General features: G+C 36.8%; 3 protein-coding genes across 4 annotated transcripts; 2 read left to right on the forward strand and 1 right to left on the reverse strand.

Moving 5' to 3' along the window:
• Nucleotides 1–9,454: 9,454 nt before the first annotated feature.
• LOC137736660 (uncharacterized) lies at nt 9,455–13,025 on the forward strand. Its single transcript, XM_068475896.2, has 2 exons — nt 9,455–9,705; nt 10,225–13,025. Exon 2 carries the CDS (start codon nt 10,304–10,306, stop codon nt 12,566–12,568), a length of 2,265 nt encoding a protein of 754 aa, XP_068331997.2. The 5' UTR covers nt 9,455–9,705; nt 10,225–10,303; the 3' UTR covers nt 12,569–13,025.
• Nucleotides 13,026–13,950: 925 nt separating this feature from the next.
• LOC137736662 (uncharacterized) lies at nt 13,951–15,417 on the forward strand (the record flags this gene model as incomplete). The annotated part of the gene is made up of 3 exons (XM_068475899.2): nt 13,951–14,247; nt 14,429–14,585; nt 15,198–15,417. Coding segments are annotated over 3 exons (501 nt in total), but the record flags the coding sequence as incomplete, so codon positions are not given.
• Nucleotides 15,418–15,887: 470 nt separating this feature from the next.
• Nucleotides 15,888–19,752, reverse strand: LOC137736661 (F-box only protein 6). Of its 2 annotated transcripts, XM_088682621.1 has the most exons (3): nt 18,477–19,621; nt 18,235–18,285; nt 15,888–17,403 (listed from the first exon to the last, which is right to left on the reverse strand). In XM_088682621.1, exon 3 carries the CDS (start codon nt 17,349–17,351, stop codon nt 16,158–16,160), a length of 1,194 nt encoding a protein of 397 aa, XP_088538747.1. In that variant the 5' UTR covers nt 17,352–17,403; nt 18,235–18,285; nt 18,477–19,621; the 3' UTR covers nt 15,888–16,157. The 2 variants fall into 2 exon arrangements, with proteins under 2 accessions (XP_088538747.1, XP_068331999.1); XM_068475898.2 differs by lacking the exon at nt 18,235–18,285 and having other exon boundaries at nt 19,256–19,752.
• Nucleotides 19,753–24,530: the final 4,778 nt, after the last annotated feature.

Genomic DNA, 24,530 nt, shown 5'->3' on the forward strand with positions numbered 1-24,530 from the left:
AATCAAGGCTTGTCACGAAGTCATTAGGCCATCACTACTATCCACTTTTTCTTTTAACGCCTACTATATTATTATCTACTCTGCGATAGAAAAGTAACTGAATCACTTATCAACAATAATTTAGTTCGAATTTAATTTCACTGAATTTTGAAATGTAAATTGCTTCAAAATGATCTAGACATAACAATTTGATTTGAAGTAACTTAGATGAAAATCGAATTCGAAAGCTCTCATTCATAAATGAAAAAAAATACTATTATATCGTAATTCAGTACCCAACACTCATTTTTTGGGTGACCTCTTCAACAAAGAAGAGATCCTTTCTGGATCCCTTTCATCAAAACCACCGGATCAAGTGATCTGGACTTTTGAAATTTCATCAAACGCCCATCTATTTTAATCTCTTAAAAACTATAATAATTTTTTTACTGTTGGATAAAATTTTAAAAGTTCAAATCATTTGATCCGGTGATCTTGGTGAAAGAGATCATCTCCAGTTCTCTGGCGTGGGTCAATCAGAATGTCCAACCTGTAATGTGCGTAATGGCTTTGCTAGCTACGTGTCACGTGTGGGGTAGAGGATGGAAATTGTGAGCATCTCTCTCCAACGTGTACTCAGACCTTCTCTCTCTGTTTTATCTCTCTCCTCTCTGCCCTTCGTTTTGTAGAAACTTTGTCCGAGTCTGCAGCTCTGCATTGTGTTCTTGTATGAACCCTGTAAAACTGTAAAAAATGCCTCTTCATCGCAGCTTTTAGTGACTAGTAATTTTTAGTGTGATGTTATCTACACAAGATTATGTAAAACAATTTTTAAAGTAGAGCGTCGTACAAACTCACTAGCGGCATGGATTGTTACCTAGAGCTGAATTGTTTGTCCTCTCCATCTCATACACTTCTTATCTTCTCTTATTTTTGTGGTCACGGTTAAGTCACGTCAATATTTTATATTTTCATTGCTTTTTGTCTTATTATTTCTATAAAAAAAATCAATATAAATTATTGACGTGTCTTAACCGTGATCACATAATATAGAAGGGGATGGAAATGGTATAAGATAAAATGGATAGACAATCCAGGTCCTTGTTACCTTACTAATACTTAGTTGGCTTTTATTGGTTTGTGTTTATATGAGGGCTTTTATGTAATTTGACTTGCCTAATATTACTTTATATATGTACTATTAAGGAATCAAAGGGTATGAATATGATGAATATGATGAATATGATCAATATGTATGTAGAACATGATTAGTAGGTAGGTCTGAAAGGTATAGAGTTGTTTTCCTTGGCCATGAAAGAAAAGTAAATCCCTAGTTAACAAAACAAAGAAATCAATCAATCCCATGATTGTTTCCTTAAGTGAGGCATTTTCCAAACCAATTAGACAGAGTTAAGAGCGGTCTAATTGCACTCCCTACAAAAAAGTACCACAACCTACTAAAATAAATGATACTTGTATGTTCACATGCATTGTTTACATTTACTTTTAATTTAGAGCAAGTACCAGTTTGTCTCTAATTTTGCGTGAGACAATTAAAACCCATATACGAGCATTTCGTACCAGCTTCACGTGATTATATGACTAGAACGTAAATTTTTCATATTCATCAAAAAAAAATTACTCTTAAAATCACATTTCTTTCTTCATTATATCTATTTACATTGTACTTGATGGATGCAGTTTTGTCCTCAAAGGTAGCTTTTTCTGGATATGCTAGGACTAGGCCAGCTCAATGCACTAGTACTAGTAGGACTTCCTAATCCCTGTCCAGCAGACCTGATTAAACTTTCTTATTTTAATTTCTAATTTACCAAAAAATAACCATTTTTTATCTATCTATTCTATTAAGAGAATATGGCTTGTCAACTTTTTATCTCTTTTTTCTTATTTTGCCCTCAATTTTGATACACGATATTGACATGAGGAGGGTAAAATAGTAAATTTGTATCTTTTGAAATTTTTTGAAATTTTTTTCTATTTTGCCCTCACTTTTGATACATAATATTTACATAAGAAGGGCAAAATAATAATTTTGTATCAAAATATTTACATAAGATAAAAATATGCACTTATTAAGAGAAATTGTCCTACCATCATTTTTTCATACAAGTAAGTGAAATCATGATATTTTTTGGATAGTTTGAATGAACTCAAACAGTTGTGTTTGAGGAGAATGGGAAAGGAGGTGGATGGTTGTTCACACACACAAAGTGTGTGCTCTCTGCTAGTATTAATTATGCAGACAAGGAAACTGGGCGGCTTACTTCTTCATCTGGGACAAGCATCCTCCGCTGAAAATGGTGGCTGTCCAAATCGATCACTTTCCAGTTTTCCTTTTCATTGTTGTGCAGGTTAGGTATTCTTCAACTCAAAAGTCCAAATGCTTGCAACGCATACACACAATTAACATCACCATCACAAGCAGCGTATATTTTTCTTTATTTAAGGGCAAACTAATAAGGATGCCCAATTAACAACCATCTAATTAGTCGCTCGTGAACTCGTAGAGTATTACAGTTGTTGATTAACTATCCGCCGTATGTATACGTGGAGGGTGATTAACATTGGCGGAGCTCTCGATCCAAACATTAAGAAGCATTATGGTTCATGATATATTAATCCACAAGAAATACCTTGATGAATATATTGGGAAGCTTCGATCAGCAGAAGACATATTTAATACTTTAAAATATAATATAGAACTTGAAGAAAGTATGTCCAAACCGAAATTTGATAGGGTTTTGGCTTTCAACATGAAAGGTAAAAGACAGACAAAGTTTCAATATCCCACCTAATTTTTAAAACAAAATATTAATAAAAACGTAGTTAGGCAACTCTCAACAAAGCTCCCCTTGAATCCTTGATTTCATTAATTAACAAACAAACTAGGCGTCAGAGATTACGGCATCCTGCCCGCCCGAAGGACGAACCAGCTGCTTCATTGTTTATGCATACCATGCATGTCCATGTCGTCAACAAAGAGAGAATAAAAGGGTTAAAGTTGTCTGTGACATGAAGCATCTCTCTTAATCCTACTTAACCTAATTATTAATTAATCTAATAAGTAAGTTGTGTTCATATACGTTACAATATTATATACTTGTTTCGTTCTTGCAAGCCATGTTATATGATGCATGCTCCAAAGACGTCTATTGTTGAGAAAGACTCTTGTGTGACTAAAAACATAGTATGACAATCGTTCACTTAATATGTAGTACACTTGTTGAACGCTTGACAATCTGCCTTCTTCGCTTCTGCTCTACCTGCCTCTAACTAGTTAGGCCCTTGCTGTTGAAACGAATGCTGTAGAGATGGGGGTGTCTTTGCCTCTGCTTGCTCTGAAAATATGCATTAGTTGCAAGAGGAAATCTCTCTTACTATAGCTTTGCACGTGGCAGGTTGTGAAGAGTTGTACTATATAGAAAATTAAGCTATTTTCGGAATTTAATTTTAATTTTTTTTATGATATCACGATCAATTTAACTGCATATAAAGCTCGTGTACCACATGTTCTTGATGCAAACCTAAAAAATTGCTCATTTGTTACTCATTCCCACACTACTAATTAACCTCAGCTTCATTCGGCACGTCGTGGACCCTTAAATTATTTAAACGTACGAGTGTGGTGATTGACGGAAATTAGCATGTGTGGATTTGTCAAAGTTTTAAATTAAACATCGCACTAATTAATGAATGAGATTAGAATAATTGAGATTACTGTTGGAGGTGGACCAACAAGGCCACATTTAGTCTCTGTGCACGATAGAGATGTGGCCACATGCGCGACGGTGGGAATTTGCCAAATTTCTTTGCTTTTCTCTAACTGGCTTCCAGCCTAACAGCTCAACACTCGTGGGACCAAAAAAATTAATTGTCACCAAAAAGGTATAGGTTTAACTAAGCATTAAAAAATATATTTTTTGGAAACCAGCATTAAAATTCAGACAATACAAAAAAATTAAGCTTATTCAACTAAAAGATGACAATCAAAGTTGATTAATCGTGAGCGTAAGTATAGTTAACAGTTAAAGTTGCCAAATAGTATTTCAGTTTAGTGGTATTCCTCTTTATTTGTAAGTGAGCTAAAATACGAAGTTGAACTATATTATTATGACAAACTTATTATAAGGCTTAGTCCATTCTTCACACCTTTAGTGTGGATATTATCGTTTGTTAAAAAAAAAAGGTTATGGTTACCTCTCATATGTATTAATACATTAATCATGTTAGTTACAATTGTCCACACATAAGTAAATAGTACAAAAATCTCAAGTACTTCATTAGGGCCAGATTCAACCATGTCATGCAATTTCAATCTCGTTATACATTACAATATGTTATAATTTTTTTCACACGCAATATATAGAATTGACATAATTAAAATACACATCGCAAAGATGTTGAAATACACGGTAATCTTTTACCGCAAGACTGAAGGGCACATATAGGAAACTGATGCAAATGCAACTGTGACATTTTCGTTGCATAAAAAATCTCTCTTGAATCCTGGATTGACAATCTTTACTAACGAGTTCGAGTTAAAAAGAAAGCCCTTTTAAAATCATCAAGTGGTTGGAAATGCATAGTGGGTGGGTATACATGGACCATGGATGGGTCCTGCAGACAGAAGCTGGTCACGATCAGCGAGCAGGCCTCAAAATGGTTGCTTGCTTCAATCATGCTATTCCATCAAAGTCATCTAATTAACTATATGCAACATGCAAAAGCATACATATCACAAACTCTATATATACCAACCGTAGATATATGTAGAGTAGTAAAAATCCAACGGCTGATGATTCACCAAGTGCGTACAACTCATTGATGGGGCCCTAACAAGCTGTTTTGTATGAGCAAAAGTGCAAAACAATGAGAGCAACTTTTAATCTCACACTCACCCAAATGACTAATAAGTCATATCATGATTGAGCTCCCACGGTGGCATTCATCTCCATAAAAATCCTCAAAATTTGAAGGTCCGAATGGAACTGCCTGTCGCAATATTGCAAATGGGACAAAGTTAATTTGACTATTTTCAGGCTTTAACATCATTTAGGGTTCCAATATTATTGTACAAACTTCCCCTCTAGATATTTATGTTAGTAAAGCTTTACAATTAGGAGCTTTGTTTATTTATATTTTCTTTATCATATTATTACAAACGATATTACTATTCTAAGTTATGTTAAGGACAAGGACGGAGGCAGCTGAGGCTCACCGGAGATAACTGCTCCTGCTGAAATGTTGTGCAAAGTTAATAATCATGATGCTCATAGAAGGGGTAGAAAACGTATTTGTCATGTTATTCATGCTCCTTCAAATGATCAGTTTAAATTTTCAAATAATATGTATAATAACAAGTGATCATTATAAAAAGAAAAAAAAATGCCTACAAGTTGGCTTAATGAAATTTGAGAAGAAAGAAAAATAGCAATGAAATTACATAAGATCTACTACTATCATTAAAAAAAAAAAAAAAAAATCTCAAGTATAACTAGAGGTTAAGGTCGCTCCCACTAAAGAATTATTCTAACTTTATCCCTAGTTAAATAAATGACAAATGATTGAATTCTAAATGCACTGTGTTGGAAAAGGTCCTATCCATTGTAATAATCCCTAACTTATATTTATTTATGACTTTTGAATTGAATCAGAAAACTTTCAAAAAACATAATAATCAAAGCTGTGTCGTTACCATTTCACATTTCATTTTTCTCTTTAATGTGTACATGTGTGAAGACAAAATTACGGGAGCTTTGTTTGTATTAACTTTTGGGCCTATATCTTCGGGTTGAAGCATTTTTGGATTAAGGCCCATAAAAATTAGGAGGTGCCTGGTTGGAAACTTGGAATAAATGGGAACGAGATCATATTTTGGGTGTTGGGTTTTGGATTTTGGGCTTTTTATCTTTATTGATGACTCTTCATCAACAGTGAGCAGCTAGTTATGATTCTATCATCAAATATCACTTCGATATCAGTAAGTCAATGCAATCGTTAATTTATAATAATGATTAGATCTATTAAGTAATTTATTATACTAATAACAAAATGATTTGGTTTGACGATTGAGATACACCTGAGTCATTGACTACTATGCGTCTCAACTGTCTATACGTTACTTTTTATTTAACTACAATAATATATTTACACTAAGGTGGTGGAGAGTTTGGACTAAGCTACACAATAAGTCTACTATAACAATTTAGAATTGAACTGGCCATATACGAAAATTCAATCTAAGACCTTTCGCATGTATGTAGAAATAAATATCACTTAACTATAATACTAAGTGACTATACATTACTTCTTGAGCTAACTACTTATTAGATTGTTTACATCAACTTATCAAGGAGAAATTTTTGGGAGTGACGGGAACACACATCTCAGCAAAACCGGTGGTGTTCCCAACCTATTAAATTTTGATAGCTAGATTTTGTCATTTGCTCACTTAAAAATACTTGGAGAAGTTGAAAAATCAAAAACCAAAAGATTCATGTTAACATCCTCCGTTTCTTTCTTTCAATTGAAACTTTGAGGGAAGTTGCAAAGACTCAATTCCTTTTTTGTTTTTGTAAAATAACAAGAATTCCCTCCATTTCTCACGTACTCAAACCCAAACCAAGGTTTTATGGATGGAGACTCAAACCCATACCAAGGTAGCTTTCTGCATGTATGATTTTTAATTTTGTTAAATTTTTATGGGTAGAATAAATGGTCTGAAAACCTTAAATGTTGAAGTTGTTTTCTTACAAACTCAGACCCATGTTTCAATTGAAAAGCTCTTGCGTCGTCAAACAATCACAACAGGGCTACTACCAAAAAAATTTTCTTTTCCAGTTTAGGGTTTTTCCAAATTATGGATGGAGACTTAGCCTCATCACAACAGGGCTGCCAGCAATCTGAAGTCCATCTTCTTCCTCATCCTTATCATATGAAGGAGAGAAAAGGGAAGAAAATTGCCTGGCTGGAAAAGGGAAATATTGTGAATTGGGAATTTGCTAAAATGAATGGTGAAATATTGTGTAAATCTGTGTACAGGAATGAGTTTTGTGAAAATTTTGTGAAATTTAGCATTTTGAAGCATTTGGTTTTATGGGTTTGATATGAAAGCCAGTTCCGGTTTTTCATGCCGCTTGAGTGGCGTTGGGAGGTTGCAGCAGGGGATGATGATGTTAACTCTTTTGTATATTTGTATTACAATTTACAAGGGATGCAGTGTATGGAGGATGTTAACAAAGTTTGCAAGAGCTTTTTAATTGAAAGAAATAAACGGAGGATGTTAACAGGAATCTTTTGGTTTTTGACTTTTCAGCTTTCCCAAGTATTTTTAAATGAGCAAATGACAAAATCTAGCTGTCAAAATTTGATAGGTTAGGAACACCATCTGTCTTGCTGAGGTGTGTATTTCCGTCACTTCCAAAAATTTCTCCTTCTCAAGGACTTGAGGCTCCAAATGATGCATTAATTAAATATTAAAGTATTAATTAAAATGGATAGGAGAACTGATTAGATTCAATTAATTAATATTTGTTGGATGCTAAGTTTCAATTTTTTTCCAATTAATGTAGAATATGGATGATTCATGCAAGAAACTTAGTTATCCAAATCCTATCATTCTTATGGACATTTTTAATGGGTACGTTTTGTTCATGACTAATTCATTTTTATTCTTCAACTAAAAAATTACATAAATTTTGTTTTTCCAACAAAAATTAAATCAAAGGAGTTATCCAATCTAATTCCATCATTAAGACACACACAACAAAAAAAAATTAAAAAAAAATTAAAAAAAAATAAAAAAAGGAAAAAACACTATTTTCTTTCTCAATTCTTCATATTTTCATTTATAAAAGAGAAATGCTAACTGGAGTCGCTGACTTGTTGCAACCACGCGTCTATCGTATTACCGCCAAATATGCATATGACCCACATAGCCGCCGTCAGCACTATCCCAACAGAAACAAACGTCCGTTACACTGTAACGCGGACGTCACCTCAAGAGTGTTGTGCTATACGGAAATGAAGACGTTTTTGGCAGGTTGCCGGTTGCCCTTATCCAATAGTAGCAACGTCCGTTACACCATCCACAACATGGCCGTTAGGATTGGCCAGGTGGCAGCTATGCCGGCCTAGGTGTTTCATTTAAAGGTTGGCACATTTTAGTTTTAGAACTATTGGAAATTAGAGTAGAGTTGGAGGTATGGAAACGAGATTTCTCCATATTTGAAGCCCCATTTAAATATTATCATGCCACCAACTAAAGTACTCGCTACTCATTCTCACTTGCTTCAGAATGCTTTTTTTTTAAACTCAAAAGTAAAAGTTTTTTTTATCATGCAAGTGATTAATTAATAGAGCACGTTTGGTGACTCTAATTAGATCAGATTGGATAATTTACTAAATTCAACGTACGTTGATACAGAAAATGAACGTTAAATCAAAATCTTGTCCAAACTGAAGATAGAAGTTAAATTATTCTGAAAAAAATTTATCCTTTAATATTCATTTTTTTTGTGCTTTGAATTTAGTGAGTTATCTAGTATAATCTCTTTTTCATTTCTTTTCGCTTTCCTCTCTCGCCTTTTCTCCTCATTTCTTTCTTCCTCATTCTCTCGAGTTGACCATGTGGAATAATGTCAAAGCTGGCATGGCATTGGCAACCACCAGATCATATTTGACTACCTCTAATATGGTGGCTGCTGATTTCGTTAATATTAGATTTGGGTCAATATGATGAGAAAGATAGATACAGGAAAGAGAAATAAAAATAGATAGAAAAAGATACATAGAAATAAACTAAGAGGAAGAGGAAATGGAAAAGAAGGGGTGGGAGGTCGGAGGAAGAGGAGTCCCCGATAAGAGGACATGAGTGATGCTCTTGTCGGTGTTGGACATGTTGGTGGTGGGTGGGTTTTTTTTTCCCTTTTATTTTTAATTTAAAAGGGTAAAAAAAAAAAAGTTTCGGGTGAAAAAAAAAAGGATGGGTTGTCATAACGATTGTCGTCCATAATATTTGAATACATACTTTGGTAAAAAAAAAAGTGAAGACTAATTATCACTATACCAAATAGTCATTAGCTTTTTATAAGGTTTAACGAGATAACTGAAAGTTGAAATATTCTCAAAATATGCTATTTCGTAAAACGAATATTCTAAGCATATGTTGTTTACAAACTTTATAGTCTACACTAAATAAAGTTTTTTTACCTCTGAAATACTTAGGTCCACTTTCGTATTTATCTTATCGAAAAATTTAGAGTCCTCGAATTTGCACGTTAATCGACATCCCAGCATTTATTAATATCTTATTGATAAATGAACTCAAATTTAAATCACTCAAACACTGTCACGTCATTTCACGATATAACATGTTTAGACACCACCACAAACACACACCCCCATCCACCAATGAAAATTCCATAATTGCCAATTCAAGAGTTAGAATTTAACCATGGTTAGGGTGGGAAAAATGTTGGGTTAGGAAAGCCCATGCTCTGTTTTATATTTTTTGGTATTTGGGAGAATGCCATTGCAGGTTGTGAGAAGTTGTGTTTTTGAGAAAAGGGGCCAGCTTTTGGGGATTTTTGAGATTTGGGCTAGAAGGAGGGGCCGAAAAAAGAAAAAAAAAACTGGTGAAGGAGGTCTGTCCATGGTGTCTCTCTGCGATTCAAATTCCTCAGCCAGCGTAGCTCACATAATAAGGTGATTAAACTCATCTCTGAATCTAGGGTTTCCTAAAATTTAGTGAATTTCATGCCTGAATCATTGATTCTAGTGTTTGATTTCCGACTTATAATTATCAAATTCGAGGTCTTTCGTTAAAAATTCGATTTTTTGGAGCTGAATTGGAACTTATTGAGTTAGATCCATGGCTGAGGTTTCTGATTTCATTTCTCTGATATGGGTTGTGCTTTTTACTTTCATTGATTTTGCATCTGTGTAGTTATGTGCTGCATGTTTGTTTGAGCTAATTACCAGTTCGCTGGTCAACTTTGAGCCTCAGAGCTAAAACTAGACGCATATATTTTCGAGATATGCGTATGAATTCATATTTTGTTTATGTTGGGGTTGCGTGGTGAGGATGAGGGTCTTGAAAAAGCTCGAAAAAGCGTTGTTATTTTCGATATGTATCACGGATATGTATTTGTTGTGGGATTCTTGTGTTTGCATGCAACTTTCATGACAATTTCTAACTGGATTTTTATCTAATTTGACAATAAGGTTGCTGAATCGCTAGAGTAATTGGGAGCATTGTAAAAGAGTAGGCAAACATTAGAGAGGAAGAAGATAGAGTAGGAATATGGACTGCAACAAAGATGAGGCGGCTAGGGCAAAAGAGATTGCGGAAAGAAAGTTCACAGCAAAGGATCTTATGGGAGCAAAGAAATTTGCCTTGAAGGCTCAAACTTTGTTTCCGGGGCTAGAGGGGATTCCCCAAATGTTGGCGACCCTCGATGTGCATATCGCTTCGGAGAACAAAATAAATGGGGAGGCTGATTGGTATGGGATACTTGGTGCGGATCCGAAAGCAGATGATGAGGCGGTGAAGAAACAGTATAGGAAACTAGCTCTTATGCTTCACCCTGATAAGAACAAGTCTGTAGGAGCTGATGGAGCGTTTAAGCTACTATCAGAAGCATGGAGTTTGTTGTCTGATAAATCTAAGAGAGTAGCCTATGACCAGAAGAGGAGAGTACACCAAAGGGTCGCGACTGCGAGTGGGAGTTCGCAGGCTCCTCCGGGTGCCAATGGTTTCTACAATTTCACAAAAGGTGCAACATCAGGCGCACAGACTCAGAAGGTTAATACACAAACTCAGAAGAGTACCACACAGACTCAGAAGGGTACCTCACAGAATCAGAAGGGTACCTCACGGGCCGGCCGCTCTTCAGCTCCTGCTTCATCTCAAAAACCAAGACCGAATACCTTTTGGACAGTGTGTCATAAATGCAAGATGCAGTATGAGTATCTCAGGATTTATCTTAATCATAATCTTCTTTGCCCGAATTGCCACGAACCATTTCTAGCAGCAGAAATAGCTCCACCACCTACAAATGGTGCCAAGTCAGCTCCACCAAAGCATGAAACAGCTGATAGAATGGGTGTGGGATCTGCAGGCTTCAGTGGTAATCAATCGTACAACCAAAACAACTTCCAATGGGGTCCATTCTCTAAAGCATCGGGTGCTTCTACGGCTGCCCAAGCTGCAAGCGTAGTTAGCCAGGCATATGAGACAGCAAAGAGAGAGCGCGAGCACACTCAAGCAGCATTAAAAAGAGAGGAGTTGCGGAGGAAGCATCAAGCCTCCAAGAATGCTGCGAAGAGAAGAAGAGGAATGGAAGATGTCGGTGTCAGCAGCTACGGAAGGGATATCACAAATCAAATGGGTGTGGGAGCTGGAGCTGGAGCTGGAGGAGCTGGAACAACTTATTTTTCTGGATCAAATGGAAACGCAAGGCCCAGTATCACAAGGGATATCTCCCAGATTGAAATTCAAAGTTTACTAAGGGAGAAGGCTAGAAAAGAAATTCTGAAGAAACTAAACGAATCCACTGTATCCAAGACTGCAGCCAAAGAGACGGGGATTGGGAATGAGAGAGAAAAATATTTGGGAAACATTGATGTGCATAACAATCAAAAGCATTCCAGTGAGCCGGTAGACACAAAGAATGGTTCTTCTGACATGAAAGGTTCTGGCATTTCTGGTGTCCGTTCAGATGCAGACACATTGACAATAAATGTTCCTGATTCTGATTTTCATGACTTTGACAAGGATCGAGCAGAGAAGTGTTTTGAAGATAATCAGGTCTGGGCTGCATATGATAATGATGATGGGATGCCAAGGTTTTATGCATTAGTTCAAAAGGTGATTTCTGTGGATCCTTTCACAGTGCGTATCAGCTGGCTAAATTCGAAAACAAATAGTGAACTGGGTCCTCTTAACTGGGTATCCTCTGGCTTCTCAAAGACGTGTGGGGAGTTCCGGGTAGGGAAACATGAAGTGAGTAATTCACTTAATTCTTTCTCTCACAGAGTTCGGTCAACAAAAGGTCCACGGGGGACTATTTGCATATATCCCAGGAAGGGGGATGTTTGGGCGCTATACCGGAATTGGTCCCCGGACTGGAATGAACTGACAGCTGACAATGTCATTCACAAGTATGACATGGTTGAAGTTGTTGAAGACTTTAGTGAGGACCAAGGTGTGCTTGTGACGCCCTTGGTGAAAGTGGCTGGCTTCAAGACAGTATTTCACCGGCACTTGGATCCCAGAGAGACCAGGAGGATCCCTAGAGAAGAGCTGTTTCGGTTCTCTCATCAAATCCCTTCAAGCTTGATCACGGGTCAGGAAGCTGCAAATGCTCCGAAGGGTTGTCGGGAGCTGGATCCAGCAGCTACTCCGTTGGAGCTTCTTAAAGTTATAAACGACCTTAAAGAGGAAGATACGATGGAGATTGACAAAAAGTGTCAGCAAGTCGATGTAGCAGATGATGTAGAGAATGATACTGGCATAGATATAGCAGCCAATTCCATTCCCGTCACGGAAGAAGCAAAAGGGAGCTGATATATGCAGATAGAATTTGCTGCGACATATTTTGGGGCCATGCAGCATGAGTTGGAAAACTGAATTTTTGTGGAAAGTTTGTAATGATACTCCTTACGGCACCTCACATCATCTGCAGCAGAGTCTGATAGGTGAAATGCCATGCGCCCAGGGAGTTGAAGCGGCTGAGACGCTGAAGGCCCTTTCACTGCAGCTCAATCCGAGATTTTGCTCGCGGCATTAGAAGGTGAAAGCATGAAAGCCCGGATATTGACATGCCCTCTTCCAACAGCCATTTTTTGTTTCCTGTGAAGGATGTATCTCTAATTATTGGTTGTCCATGAGCTGATGCTCCATTCCCTTGATGTAGTTGCTATGACCTGCCCAATTGCATCTTCTTGCCGCATGTTTCGTGTAAAACTCTGGTGTTGCTGTGTTAGTCTTCTGATTACTTATCAAATAGTCGTGCATTCTGATACCCCATTTCATTTCAGTTCACGAGAGACATGGTTTTCTGATTTATTTTCTTGTTTCTGTAAACTCTTATGAAACCGGGCGAGACGAAATTTCTGCAGATGAAAAATCGTGATTTTAATTTCAAGTAAATATGCTATCATTTATTATATTCTTTTACACTTGTAAGTGAGAAATTTTGAGTTTGATTTTCGTTAAAATGGAATTTGAATCACATTATTGTAATTATAATGAGGCTTAATTCAATATTCTACCACCTTAATGCAGCTAACATCGTACGTTTAAAAAAAAAAAAAAAAACAATCTCAAAGTACACTAATTAGGCTTTTGGGCGGTCATCGTAATTTTTTAATACCTTGAGAATTTAAGGGCTTTATATTTTTGCCAAGTGCTGAAAAATCCGATGCTTCTAGATACTTTCTTTTTCGATGATTTTTTATTTATTTATTTTCCTAAAAATAGACATGTCGTTTTCATAAAAACCGTCACGTGCATGGTGTTTTGCATATACCGCGTACGTAATGGATCAATTTTCGATTTCTAGATACGGGATCCGCCAACAGGATCATTTCCTGATTTTTTTTATGAGAATCTAAGGATTTATAAATTGTGTCTGTTTATTATATGTTGTGCGTTTTTATCCAGTATTGTTTGTATTTAATTTTAAATAAAAATATTGAAAATGATTTCTAATCATACGATATACGATAAATGGACACGATTCATGAATATCTGGATCCTCACAAAGAATATCCAATCAAAGAGAGATTTTTCAATATGATCGGTACACGATATGGTACACCACGTTTTATTATACAAATGGTGGGATATGTGTGTTAAAAAGTTAATAACTTAAAAATAAAATTTCCACCACTTTTATTAAAACACGTGGTGTACCACTTGTATTCCCGTTATAACTAAAAATTTCATTCGGTGAAGATCCGGTTTCCGGGATACACGCACTTACCCCTAATCACCACCCGACGCGTGTCCCGAATTGCGTGGTTTGGCCAATCGCAGCGAAGGCGGTGACTCCGTCACGCAGCGGTCGGGGACCCTATCATCCGTTTGCCAAAGATAAAACCGTCAGAAAACGCTACTGTTTTCGCGGAAGAGAAACTAAGGGCGAGAGTCAGAACTCGCCTCAGAGAGAGAATTCGACCAGGAAGGGGAGGAGTAATCACCTGCGACGCACTTCAGCTACCGGATCTACACCCGCAACCATGGTAACATTCTCGCTGATCCCCTCTGTAATGTTAGATGAAATCATTTGGGTTTTCCAAAGTTTTGTTCTTTGATGCAGATCTGTAAAATTGAATCGAATTGTTTTTGTAGCTGCATGTGAAATTGGGATTATGCTGATGATGTGTGTGTATGTATTTAAATTTGAATTGGGGATCTTTGCAGACGACTTCAAGGCGTTTGGCTGACAGGAAGGTGGAGAGGTTCGAGAAGAACATAACGAAGAGAGGGGCGGTGCCTGAGACGACCGCCAAGAAGAGCAAGGATTATCCAGTGGGCCCGATTCTCCTTGGCTTCTTCGTCTTTGTTGTCATCGGATCATGTATGTGTAATCTCACTCAATTTAGCAGATCACAAACCTGATATGATTATGTCATAAGCTAGAGTTTACCTAATTGATTTCATTTGAATAATCCGTATAATTGGTAATTGTATCTGGGTTCAGCTCCCATTTGGGATTCTTGATTTGGTTGGTGTGCATTGTATTGTGTCTGCTTGCCATGGAATTTGAAGGGGATTAAGAAATTGATAGAAAGATTGAAACTTTAAGCACCCATTTTGCATTGCTCATTTGGATTGAAGCCGAAAAGGGTTTCGAATTTGTTTCGATGTCTTGATTTGAGTAAGATGAAAACCGAAACGTAAAGCACTTAATTGGCAATGCTCATTTGGGTTGAGGCCGAAAAGGGTTTTCGAATTTGTTTCGTTTCCTTGATTTGACTAAGATCAAAACCGAAACGTACAGCACTTATTTGGCAATGGTCATGTGGGTTGAAACCCAAAGGGATGTTTGAACTTGGGACATTGCCTTGATCGAAAAGATAAGGGGGGGTTTTGCTAGTTTCAGTTCTTTTTTTCTGTTGCAAATTTGATGTGCATGAATTGAATTTTTGGTGGCGTTGCGATTCTGACCTTTTGATTTTGTGTGGACCAGCTCTCTTTCAGATAATCAGGACTGCTACAAGCGGAGGCATGGCCTAATCAAATCGACGCTGCTGCTGCTGATGCTTTCTAATTTATGAGAGATGGCATGAACCTGTCATGCCATTTACCGTTTGTTAGCGATTAGGAAACTGATGATATACAGATGTGATGTAGTAAGAACTAAAACAGCGGAAGTTTGAATAAAGGACCCCTTCCTCTGCTTCGCTTAATTCTACCTTCTTTTTTTTCTCCCTATACCTTTCATTGTCATTGGCTAGATTAACTTGCATCTCTCGTCAGTGTCACCGAGATATAATCGTGTCTCCGACAATCGTTTCTCTTGTGGTTGAGTTTGCATGACAACTTCAGGGTTGTGAAAACCACTATTTCCCTTGCCCTTGGCAATCCACCACTATCAAGGTTAAGGATGTACAAATTTCGGAATTATTTGTAGTAAAAACGATTCGTTCTTGTAGATGAGATTGTATTTGTGAAATTTGGGCTTGTTTGATAACCATTAGACGAGGTTGTATTTGTGAAATTTGGGCCCGTTTGATAACCATTAGACGAGATTGTATTGTATTCGCCCAGTTCTACGTTGTCCGAGACAAATCAAGGCTACCAATTTGAAGAATTCGTGTGCGCTTCTGATTTTCCAAATTCCAGTTCCACCAATGAAAATACACCTGCAAACAATATATAATGGTAGACAGACGGTTTATTTCAGTACAACCAGAACCAGTTACAAACACAGATGAGATTACATTCATCGAGTGACTGAAACATAGGCATTCTAATCTGTCTTCCGGAAACAAAGCAATGTGTCAAGTTTGTACACAAAAGAGTAGACTCCGGCCGTCATACAACTTACAACACATGGAATTGTCCACTTGATTAAAACAAATAACGAAAATTGTCTAGAAACAAGTTGGCCGGGAAAGCTTGCAACCGACCGTGACGAAACCGATGGCTAAGGAACAGCAGTCGGGGTTGGATAAAATGCGGTGCCACATGCAATCCATTGCCGCTTCCTCCCGTGGGGCACCACGCAAACAGGGACCTTGAGCCATTCCCTGCTCGACACATTATATGTAACCAATCTGTTCATTTGTCTCGACCTCAAGGACAGCATGAGCAAGCCTTTGTTACCCAGGCAAGTCATCCTCACGTGCTTCCCGTAAAAGTCCAAGCACCATATATTTGGCATTCTGTCAACCTCCTTCCAAAGAAGTGTCATTTTCTGAAGCTCCCAAATGCACACGCATGTGGCAGCATTCTTTGATAACAATCCCACGAGCATGATCCGGCCTTCACATTCAGCAAGTGTATGGTCAGTCAGATGCAGCGGGGTGGGAATTATAAACTGCTTCCAAAACCCAGTGGCCATATCATATGACACAATCCCTTCAGGGTCTGAACGCATGAAGTAGAGTGTGCCATCGATTGAAACAGCCTGCGACCGGAAATTCAGCGATAGTGGCAGCTTAACACCTGATGGCATGATTCCTGGACGGGTCCAAGAATTCGTCACTGAATCATAAACTTCATACTTGCCATCACAAACCACCCACAGGATCTTGTAGCCGCCGCTGGTTGAACTCCTATTCAAAGTCATCCCCACAGCAATGCGAGACCAGACCTTAACTGACCTGGCCGGCAACTCTTTAAAAGATTGATTCAGCGGGTTGCAAACATAGAAGTTCCTATTACCGATATCAAGAAAACATACCAGTCCCCCTGCTGAAGCCACCGGTAAAACAATTAACTTTGTTGGCAAAGAAGAAAGAGTGGGATGGTGCCACTTCTTCAAGGAAGGGTCATACATGGCTCCAGAATTCACATTTTCATGAGTGATGGTGTAAAACCATGGAGTAGTTTGTGGGACCTCCGCACAATGTTGAGAGAAACTTTCAGTATCCAGCAAGGAATTCCATTTCCTGCATACAGTACGAAATCGGAAATATGTAGCAATGGGAAGCCTAGCAATGACAGCTTCATAAAGGTCTTCCGGGAAATCTTTCCAAATATGCTGTTCCATAGGCCCAGTGGTATTGGTAGTTTCAGAGGATTTACCCCGGGTTCGCTCCTTACGAGATCTCTTGGTAGGAGGAGGCTTGCATGGTTCCATCATCTTAAAACTTCCAGATTTTCCAGCTGCCATCATAAAACTGTAGTAATCATCTGCAGAACCTTCATCAACGTTAATTGGGCACCACCTGTGTAAATTGAAGTAATGATTAAGTTAATTATATGCTCCCTAATTGAGGAACTTTACTGCAGCTAGAAATTAAAAAGGGAAGAAAAATGAAATGTACACATGTAAAGGTCAACAAAGTACATTAACACAAAGACATGAGAAACAATAACAAGTTCTGAACTATTGAGTACAAAGATGTAAAACAAAACCCAATCTGGAGTTCTTATCGAAAAATTGAAGTAGGCAAATCTATGAGGCTGCTTCTACGAGGCCTTATCTACGATTTTATTAGGTTTTTCTTCTTCTAAGAACATATTCAAGCCAACTCCGTGCAGTACAGGCTACAAGCTTTACTGAAACTCTATTAGATCCCTTAGAAAAGAACTTCACTTAGCCTTAAATATTAGTTTAAGTAATCTGCAATAACTTATCAAAAGAAGCAAGCTAATACTAGAGCATGGAATTGACCACAAATGAAAGATATTGAATATTAAGGACTTAAAGAGAAAGGAAGGGTCATGGATGTAGTAGTACGCAAGACCTATGACACTCAAATTTTGAAGGTTCCACCCCAAAAAAACTGAAATCAAACACCAAGCATAAGTTCAATTTCAACAGACATGAGGTGAACAAACTCAGAGAACAAGTGAGCAAATTAAGAAAACATTTCGTCCTTTAAATTACTTTAAGAAACATGCTTCTCCCAGTGTGCCGGATTCTGTTGTACAATAAGCTAAGTTTTATACACTTTGAGATTGTATTTTTCATGAAAATTAAGCAATAATCGCTAAACAATGCCAACTTTAGGCAACAAATTATTGAAGGCTAGAATCCAAGTTAGCCAGATTACCAGTCAAGAAGTGAAGACAACCAAGCAGAACATGTAATGCTAACCAACAACCTACGCCGAACAGAAAGAGATATAGAACATGTAGGAAGTTTGTTAAAACACTAAATATGAAGAGGTCTACGATTCAATGGAATATACGTAAGCATACAGCACAAGGAACCAAAAGGTGAAGTTCATGTGAGATATTTAACCAGAAACTAATTGTTTTTATTCAGTACCCTAATGTAATGAACGTCACCTACCAATTTACCCAGCTTGGTCCAAGGAGACTGTTCAGTTGGCGGTCTATGTTTCTGAAAACCCCTCTTCCAACTTTTCCTTCATCTAATCAGATTCTTAAAGTTCAGGGACCTAACTGTTTTTTTGCTACTGCCCTTTTCTGGTTCGCTATGGTAGACGTAATCAAATGGTTTTAAGACAGAAATGGGCAACCATGAATAGGTTCAGAGTTGGCCATGAGCCTCCCCAAGAACACCGTGAACCCGGAAACCCAACCCCGGCTGGACAGTCAGGAAGACAAACCAGAAAGGGGAGAAAGAAACAAAAATATCAAATATTTGCACCATTACTACTGTCTATCACTAAATAGTTTGGTAGAGCCCATCAATTTTGTGACAAAGAAATAAGCTAAACATAAAAGGAAAAGAGATGAAGCTCATAGAGTAAAAGGCAGTAATTAAATAACAAATTCCTCAAATATTTAAGACCCAACTCCACAATGGCAAAACCATTTCTGCAAAGCAATCAGACCCAATTTCTCAATCGTAAATGGCAACACAGCAAACAAAGCAAAACAACCAAATTCAGCAAGAAAATCAAGGAAAGCCATGTAATTTACACTTCAGAGGAAGAAAAAGAAACCAAATATAGCAAACAAGCAAGCAACTCGAAAAAAAATCAGAATACCACCAATAAATCATGAAAAGAAAGAAAGAGAAGAAATTGAAGAGATGGGTCGGAAAGAAATGGAATTTGAGAAGGCGGGAGAGATCCAGAAGAGCGAGAGAGAGAAGAAAGAAACCTGAGGAGGTGGTCGTGGTGGTGGTGGTCCTGCTGTGGTTGCTGAGAGTGGCGATGGCGGAGCAGAGGAGGCAGCTGTAGCTGAAGTTGAAGATGGTGTTGGTAATGAGGAGGAGGCGGGTGAGAGCCGACGAGCTCCTGAAGCTGACCGATGAGCTGCCTCAGCATGGCCAGCCCTTCCATGCCCCTCACAGGCTCTCCCTCTCTCTTCTCTCTCTCTCCTCTCGCGATTGACGACCCAAACTCCCAAACAAAACACACAAAAACCAGACCTTTTATTCTTCTTCTTATTTTTATTTATTTTTATTGAGAATTAATTAAATAAATAACAGGAGAGCACCAGAAAAACCAGAGCTGCCCCTTTCTCTTCTTCCTCCATTCCCCAACCCCCCATAAACCCAACCCAACTTCCACTCTCTCTCTCCTCTCTCTCTCGCTCCCCCCAACCCACTCTTCCTTACCACGTCAGCGCGCCCATTCCATTTACCTTGTACTGTCATTACTCCATATAAATCCTCTCATGATTTATGTGTTCTCCATTTCCAACTCTATCCTTCCCCAATGTTTTATTTTTGAAGTTAAATTTTTTGACCCTAAAAATAATTACTATTTCACTTGTTATAAGGATTAACCAATGTCCTCCTTGAACTTTGATTTTAGCAGATTATCCCCTCGAACTTTTATAAATAACAAATTCCCCCTATAGTTAAAATTTTTAAAAATTTATCCAATTTTCCATATATCTTGATCCCGGAAACAATACATGAAAACTGTATAAGGGAAAAAAGGTTGAAAAATTGAATGAAAGTTTCTAAAAATCTAACGCCAAGGGGGGAATTGGCTATTTGTAAAAGTTCATGGGATAATCGGTAAAAATTAAAATTCAAGGAGGAAATTGGCAATTAAAAAAGTTTAAAGGAGTAATCGGCTAAAATTAAAATTCAAAGAAAAAATTGACAGATGCATACAAGGTTCAGAGAGCAAATCAACAAATACCTCCTTAATTAATATGTCATGGACTTTTGATAGAGTATTGTAAAACTATATACACATTACATTATATAACACAACTGAATTGGTATGTAGGCAGTCAAACTAGAAAAACTTATTTGCTACAACTGTTCGTGGATTTTGTCGGATGCTCAAAATAAAAGTTTATTGTTTACAAATTGTTTGGTAATCATTTCGTTTTCTTTTTAACTTTTAACCGAAATTAAAATTATATTTGGTATTGTTCTAAATTTTGAGGATGATCTTCATAAATTTTTTTATGATTCTTCATCTTCAGAATTAATGTCAATTACCAAAACCTTCTATAACTATTTGTAACTTTTATTTAGAAACAGAAATAGTGACCAAACAAGTTTTATTTTTATTTTTATTTTTTTTGTTACATATTATTTAAACTTTGAAAATAAAGTGGTTTTTTTTGTTAATGGGTATAAGAGTAAATTCATAAGTTTAACATAGGGTTTTGCAATCAAGCGTGTGAACGCGAAAGATTTTAACTTGATGATGGTCAAGGAAACCACGGAAGAGAGCGAACTTTTGAAGTACCAAATAATAATAGCTTGGCTTTTAGAGATAATCAACGGCTGTGGTTAGATCTGGGAAGGCTCTTTCCTTGTTGCCCTTGTTCCACGCACACCGCATGATTGTCCCTCCCAACACTTTTCCCGTTTTATGATGAATTTTGTTATAATTATTGAAGTGCCCACCCCTACTTAATGCCTTTTTCAGTCTTTTCATCTACTCATTTTCCATAATTATCACAATACCCCTCAAGTGCTTATCATTATTCATCTTTCTTGTTTTCCCTTTTCATTTTTGTACTAAAAAAAATGAGATTACAAACAAAGCCCTAGGGCACGACACACCAAAATGTTAAAATAAAGCTTTTTAGTCAAAACAGTTTTTAAGTTTGGCAGAACTCCCATTTTGATTACAGAGATTTAAAGTTGATAAAAGTGGTCTTTAAGATTATTCACCGTCAATTATTTTGGTCTTTCCATGAAAAATCTCCAATAAATTGACAATAGTTTTTTCAAATCAACCCCTCCACTTAAACTGATGGTTTTATCAATTTGATGGAGATTTTTCATAGGATGATCAAAATGATTAACAGTGGACAATCTCATAGATCATTTCTATCGATTTTAAATCTTAGGGAATAAAGTGAGGCGTTACGACAATCTTTTGGACCATTTTAAATAAACAAAATCCACATTTGAGAAACTAAAATATTATGACTTAAATGAGACACACGTTCACCAAAAAGTTGGCTTTTTGAAAAATACGTTCGAAAGCTCCTTCATTTTGCTTTTTATGTAAAATTACTCAAATTTTTAGATATTTTTTCATATGTGCGACATTACAAAAGACTAAAATTCAGCCTCCGCGCACAAGATGCTTGTAATTGCTTGAACTGCAAATCTTTGCAAACTAATCAATTTTACTTTCAAGACACTAAATATGTTATATGTTGTACATCAATTTATTTCTACAATAAGATCAATCTGAGAGTTCATTCATATGAAAAGACGATAATGATTTTGAAAGCAAAAGTATGTAACAATGGGAAATGCAAATCAGCAAAGTTGAAAATACTCTTCCTTCATGCGAAATGAAAAGCCATAAATGACGCTGATAATAACTACCACTAAAAACATGAAGAAAAGAAAAGTTGAAAGAAAAATTGCATACATTCCCCCTCACAACATTTGTTGAAATGAGTGATGGCAGCAAACCTTGTCTTAAGCAATCAAAGTCATACAAGTTCCCCACTGAAGAAAGATCACATACGCAAATGTCATTATACAAGTGGATGGATATTTGAAAAAAAAAAATCTCCCTACTTATATAATATGTGACGTATCGCCTAATGTTCTAGACACATTAAAAGATATCTCTCTGTTGAAGATTAATTCTACTCTTTGAAGCACGGGATACCTCAGACTTCGAAAAAGAAAAAAAAGAAGCAATCATACAATTCATTTCCTAAGCAAATGGTCAATCTACTCATTCGATCACACATCATGAAGTGACTAATAAGTGAGGGGATGTTTTCCTTTTCCTTTTTCCATTTTATCAAATCACATCTTAAAAGTAGGTTAATAAAGTTTCAATTAGATTAGCTTAAATTAAGCTAAGAAAGATTGATTTAAATGTTATTAACCACATGTGATAGTGTCACTTGAGAAATGAGCATATGTTACAATTTGGTGACTATTGTAGTTATTTGAAAGTTTCTTTCTCCTAAGACTCGTGGGGCTTTCCTTTACCTACTAATTTGTTACACCCCCAACTCCAGAGTCATGCGCCAACTGATGCAATAAGTACCAATTGCTTAAACCCAAAACATAGCTACCTAAGCTAAATTGTTGCTTCAATGCAGCACTTGAGCCTTGCCGAATTAACTTGTCTTCCTATAACACTCATTCTCTCTCTAGAAGCTTTATAAATGGAGAACCATTTTGTGAGATGTGAGACAAGCGGGCGATCAACATGATTCTATTGTGCGAAGTGTTAGAAAATTAAGCGAGTCGTTTGATTACCTCACATTCTGCACAAACATAGGATCATATCAATCGTTATAATGTCTCACATTCAGCAAAACGAGATCCATTAAAGTAGTTTTTCTCTCTCGCCTTGTTGTGTATATTAGAGACAATTTATAATGTAATTATATCATAATTCGATTCAGTAACAGTCCAACTACACAACTGAACAAATTGAGGGAGAAAAAAGTGGGAAAATGGTAAGGAAGGTAATTAGGTATGGGGGAGGTGGAGAATTTGGTAAGGGAGGAAGTAATGATTAAATGTGGAGGCTTAAAGTTAAGGTGAGAGGGAAGGTTTTGAAAATTAATGATTAGGTTTGGCAAAACCAAGGGGAGTGAGCGAGTGAGATGCGGATGCGGTTTTGTAATCATTTCACATGGCTCTCCTCCTTCTTCTTCCCTCCTTGGGAAGGACGAAAGAAAGAAGACATTGGGTCATTTTGGTCATTTGGGTGGTTACTGGTGGGTATAAATGGTATAATTGTCCATCATCACATTCATCATCGATTCCCTTCTTTTACGTGTGCATTCCATTCCCTTTCCCCGTGTGACATTGCTTTTTTGAATCTTCACTCAACCCTTTCCATTTTCCTCCACTGATTCCGCGCCATTTCATCTCAACCCATATAAATGCAAACTTTAGGTTGGGAGTAGTCCATCCGACTCTAGCAGCATGACCGTCTTGCCATCATGTGACTCCAAGCGTAATATGTGACATGTCTCGAATATTTTGTATGTGTGACAATAAAAATTGATATCTGAAAGATAAAATTGATCGATGATGTAGTTTTAAGTGATATATAGAGAGTTTTCCTTATTTGTTGAGTTAGTTCATGTGCGACACTTTTTATATCGAATTCATGTCGATCGTACTAAATTTCTTATTTCAGCAAAAAGGGTTTGTAATTGTATTACATCAAGCTTCCCAATATTTTTCAACCACTAGCAATATACGATATGTCAGGAAACCACATCATTGTAATGTCCATTAGTAGATGCACGTGAGAGTCAGTCCATGTAGTTGCACCCACTGTCCACAATTGTTACCTATGAAACCGTTCAATGTTTCTTTGATGTTCTTCTTGAGCATGAAGCAACAAAGGTAAGATGCTTAACAAAATGTCTTAATGAGGCTAAGACATAATAGATAGTCAATGACAACAAGTCAAAGTGGTGTGCGAGCTTCGTTTTGCTCCTGATAGGAAAAAAGAACATTAGAATTAGATGCCTCATTTTAGACATTTATAGATCAAACATTTGTTACTTTCTAACTTTTGATTAAGGTGCTTTTACCTTTGATTAAACTCTATATTCTAGGCATATTTTCAACTTAAGTTTTTTTTTTATTTTAAATTCATTTTAAATTCACTTTCATATAAAAAATGCTCTCAATAATATTAATCAATTTATTGCTATTTTTTATGATATCTCATCTCTTCCTCAATTTAAGGATTCAATTATATCTAGTCGGATGAAGATTAATTGGATGGAATATAATTTTTTTTTTTTTAAATTTTCAACTCAGCATTTTATACAGATTGTAAAAAAATAAGAGTTCTTTTACAATTAAAATACGAATAACACAACATGTACCAATAACTTGACAAAAACTGACCGCATGATGTACGAAGAACACATATAGTACTTCACAAAAACTGACTGCACGATGAGAATTCCGAGGATCCGTGAATCATGTCCGTTCATCATACATCGTGCG

Source organism: Pyrus communis, chromosome 13 (genome assembly GCF_041283825.1).
Source record: "Pyrus communis isolate YQ-2024b chromosome 13, ASM4128382v1, whole genome shotgun sequence".
Lineage (NCBI taxonomy): Eukaryota > Viridiplantae > Streptophyta > Magnoliopsida > Rosales > Rosaceae > Pyrus > Pyrus communis.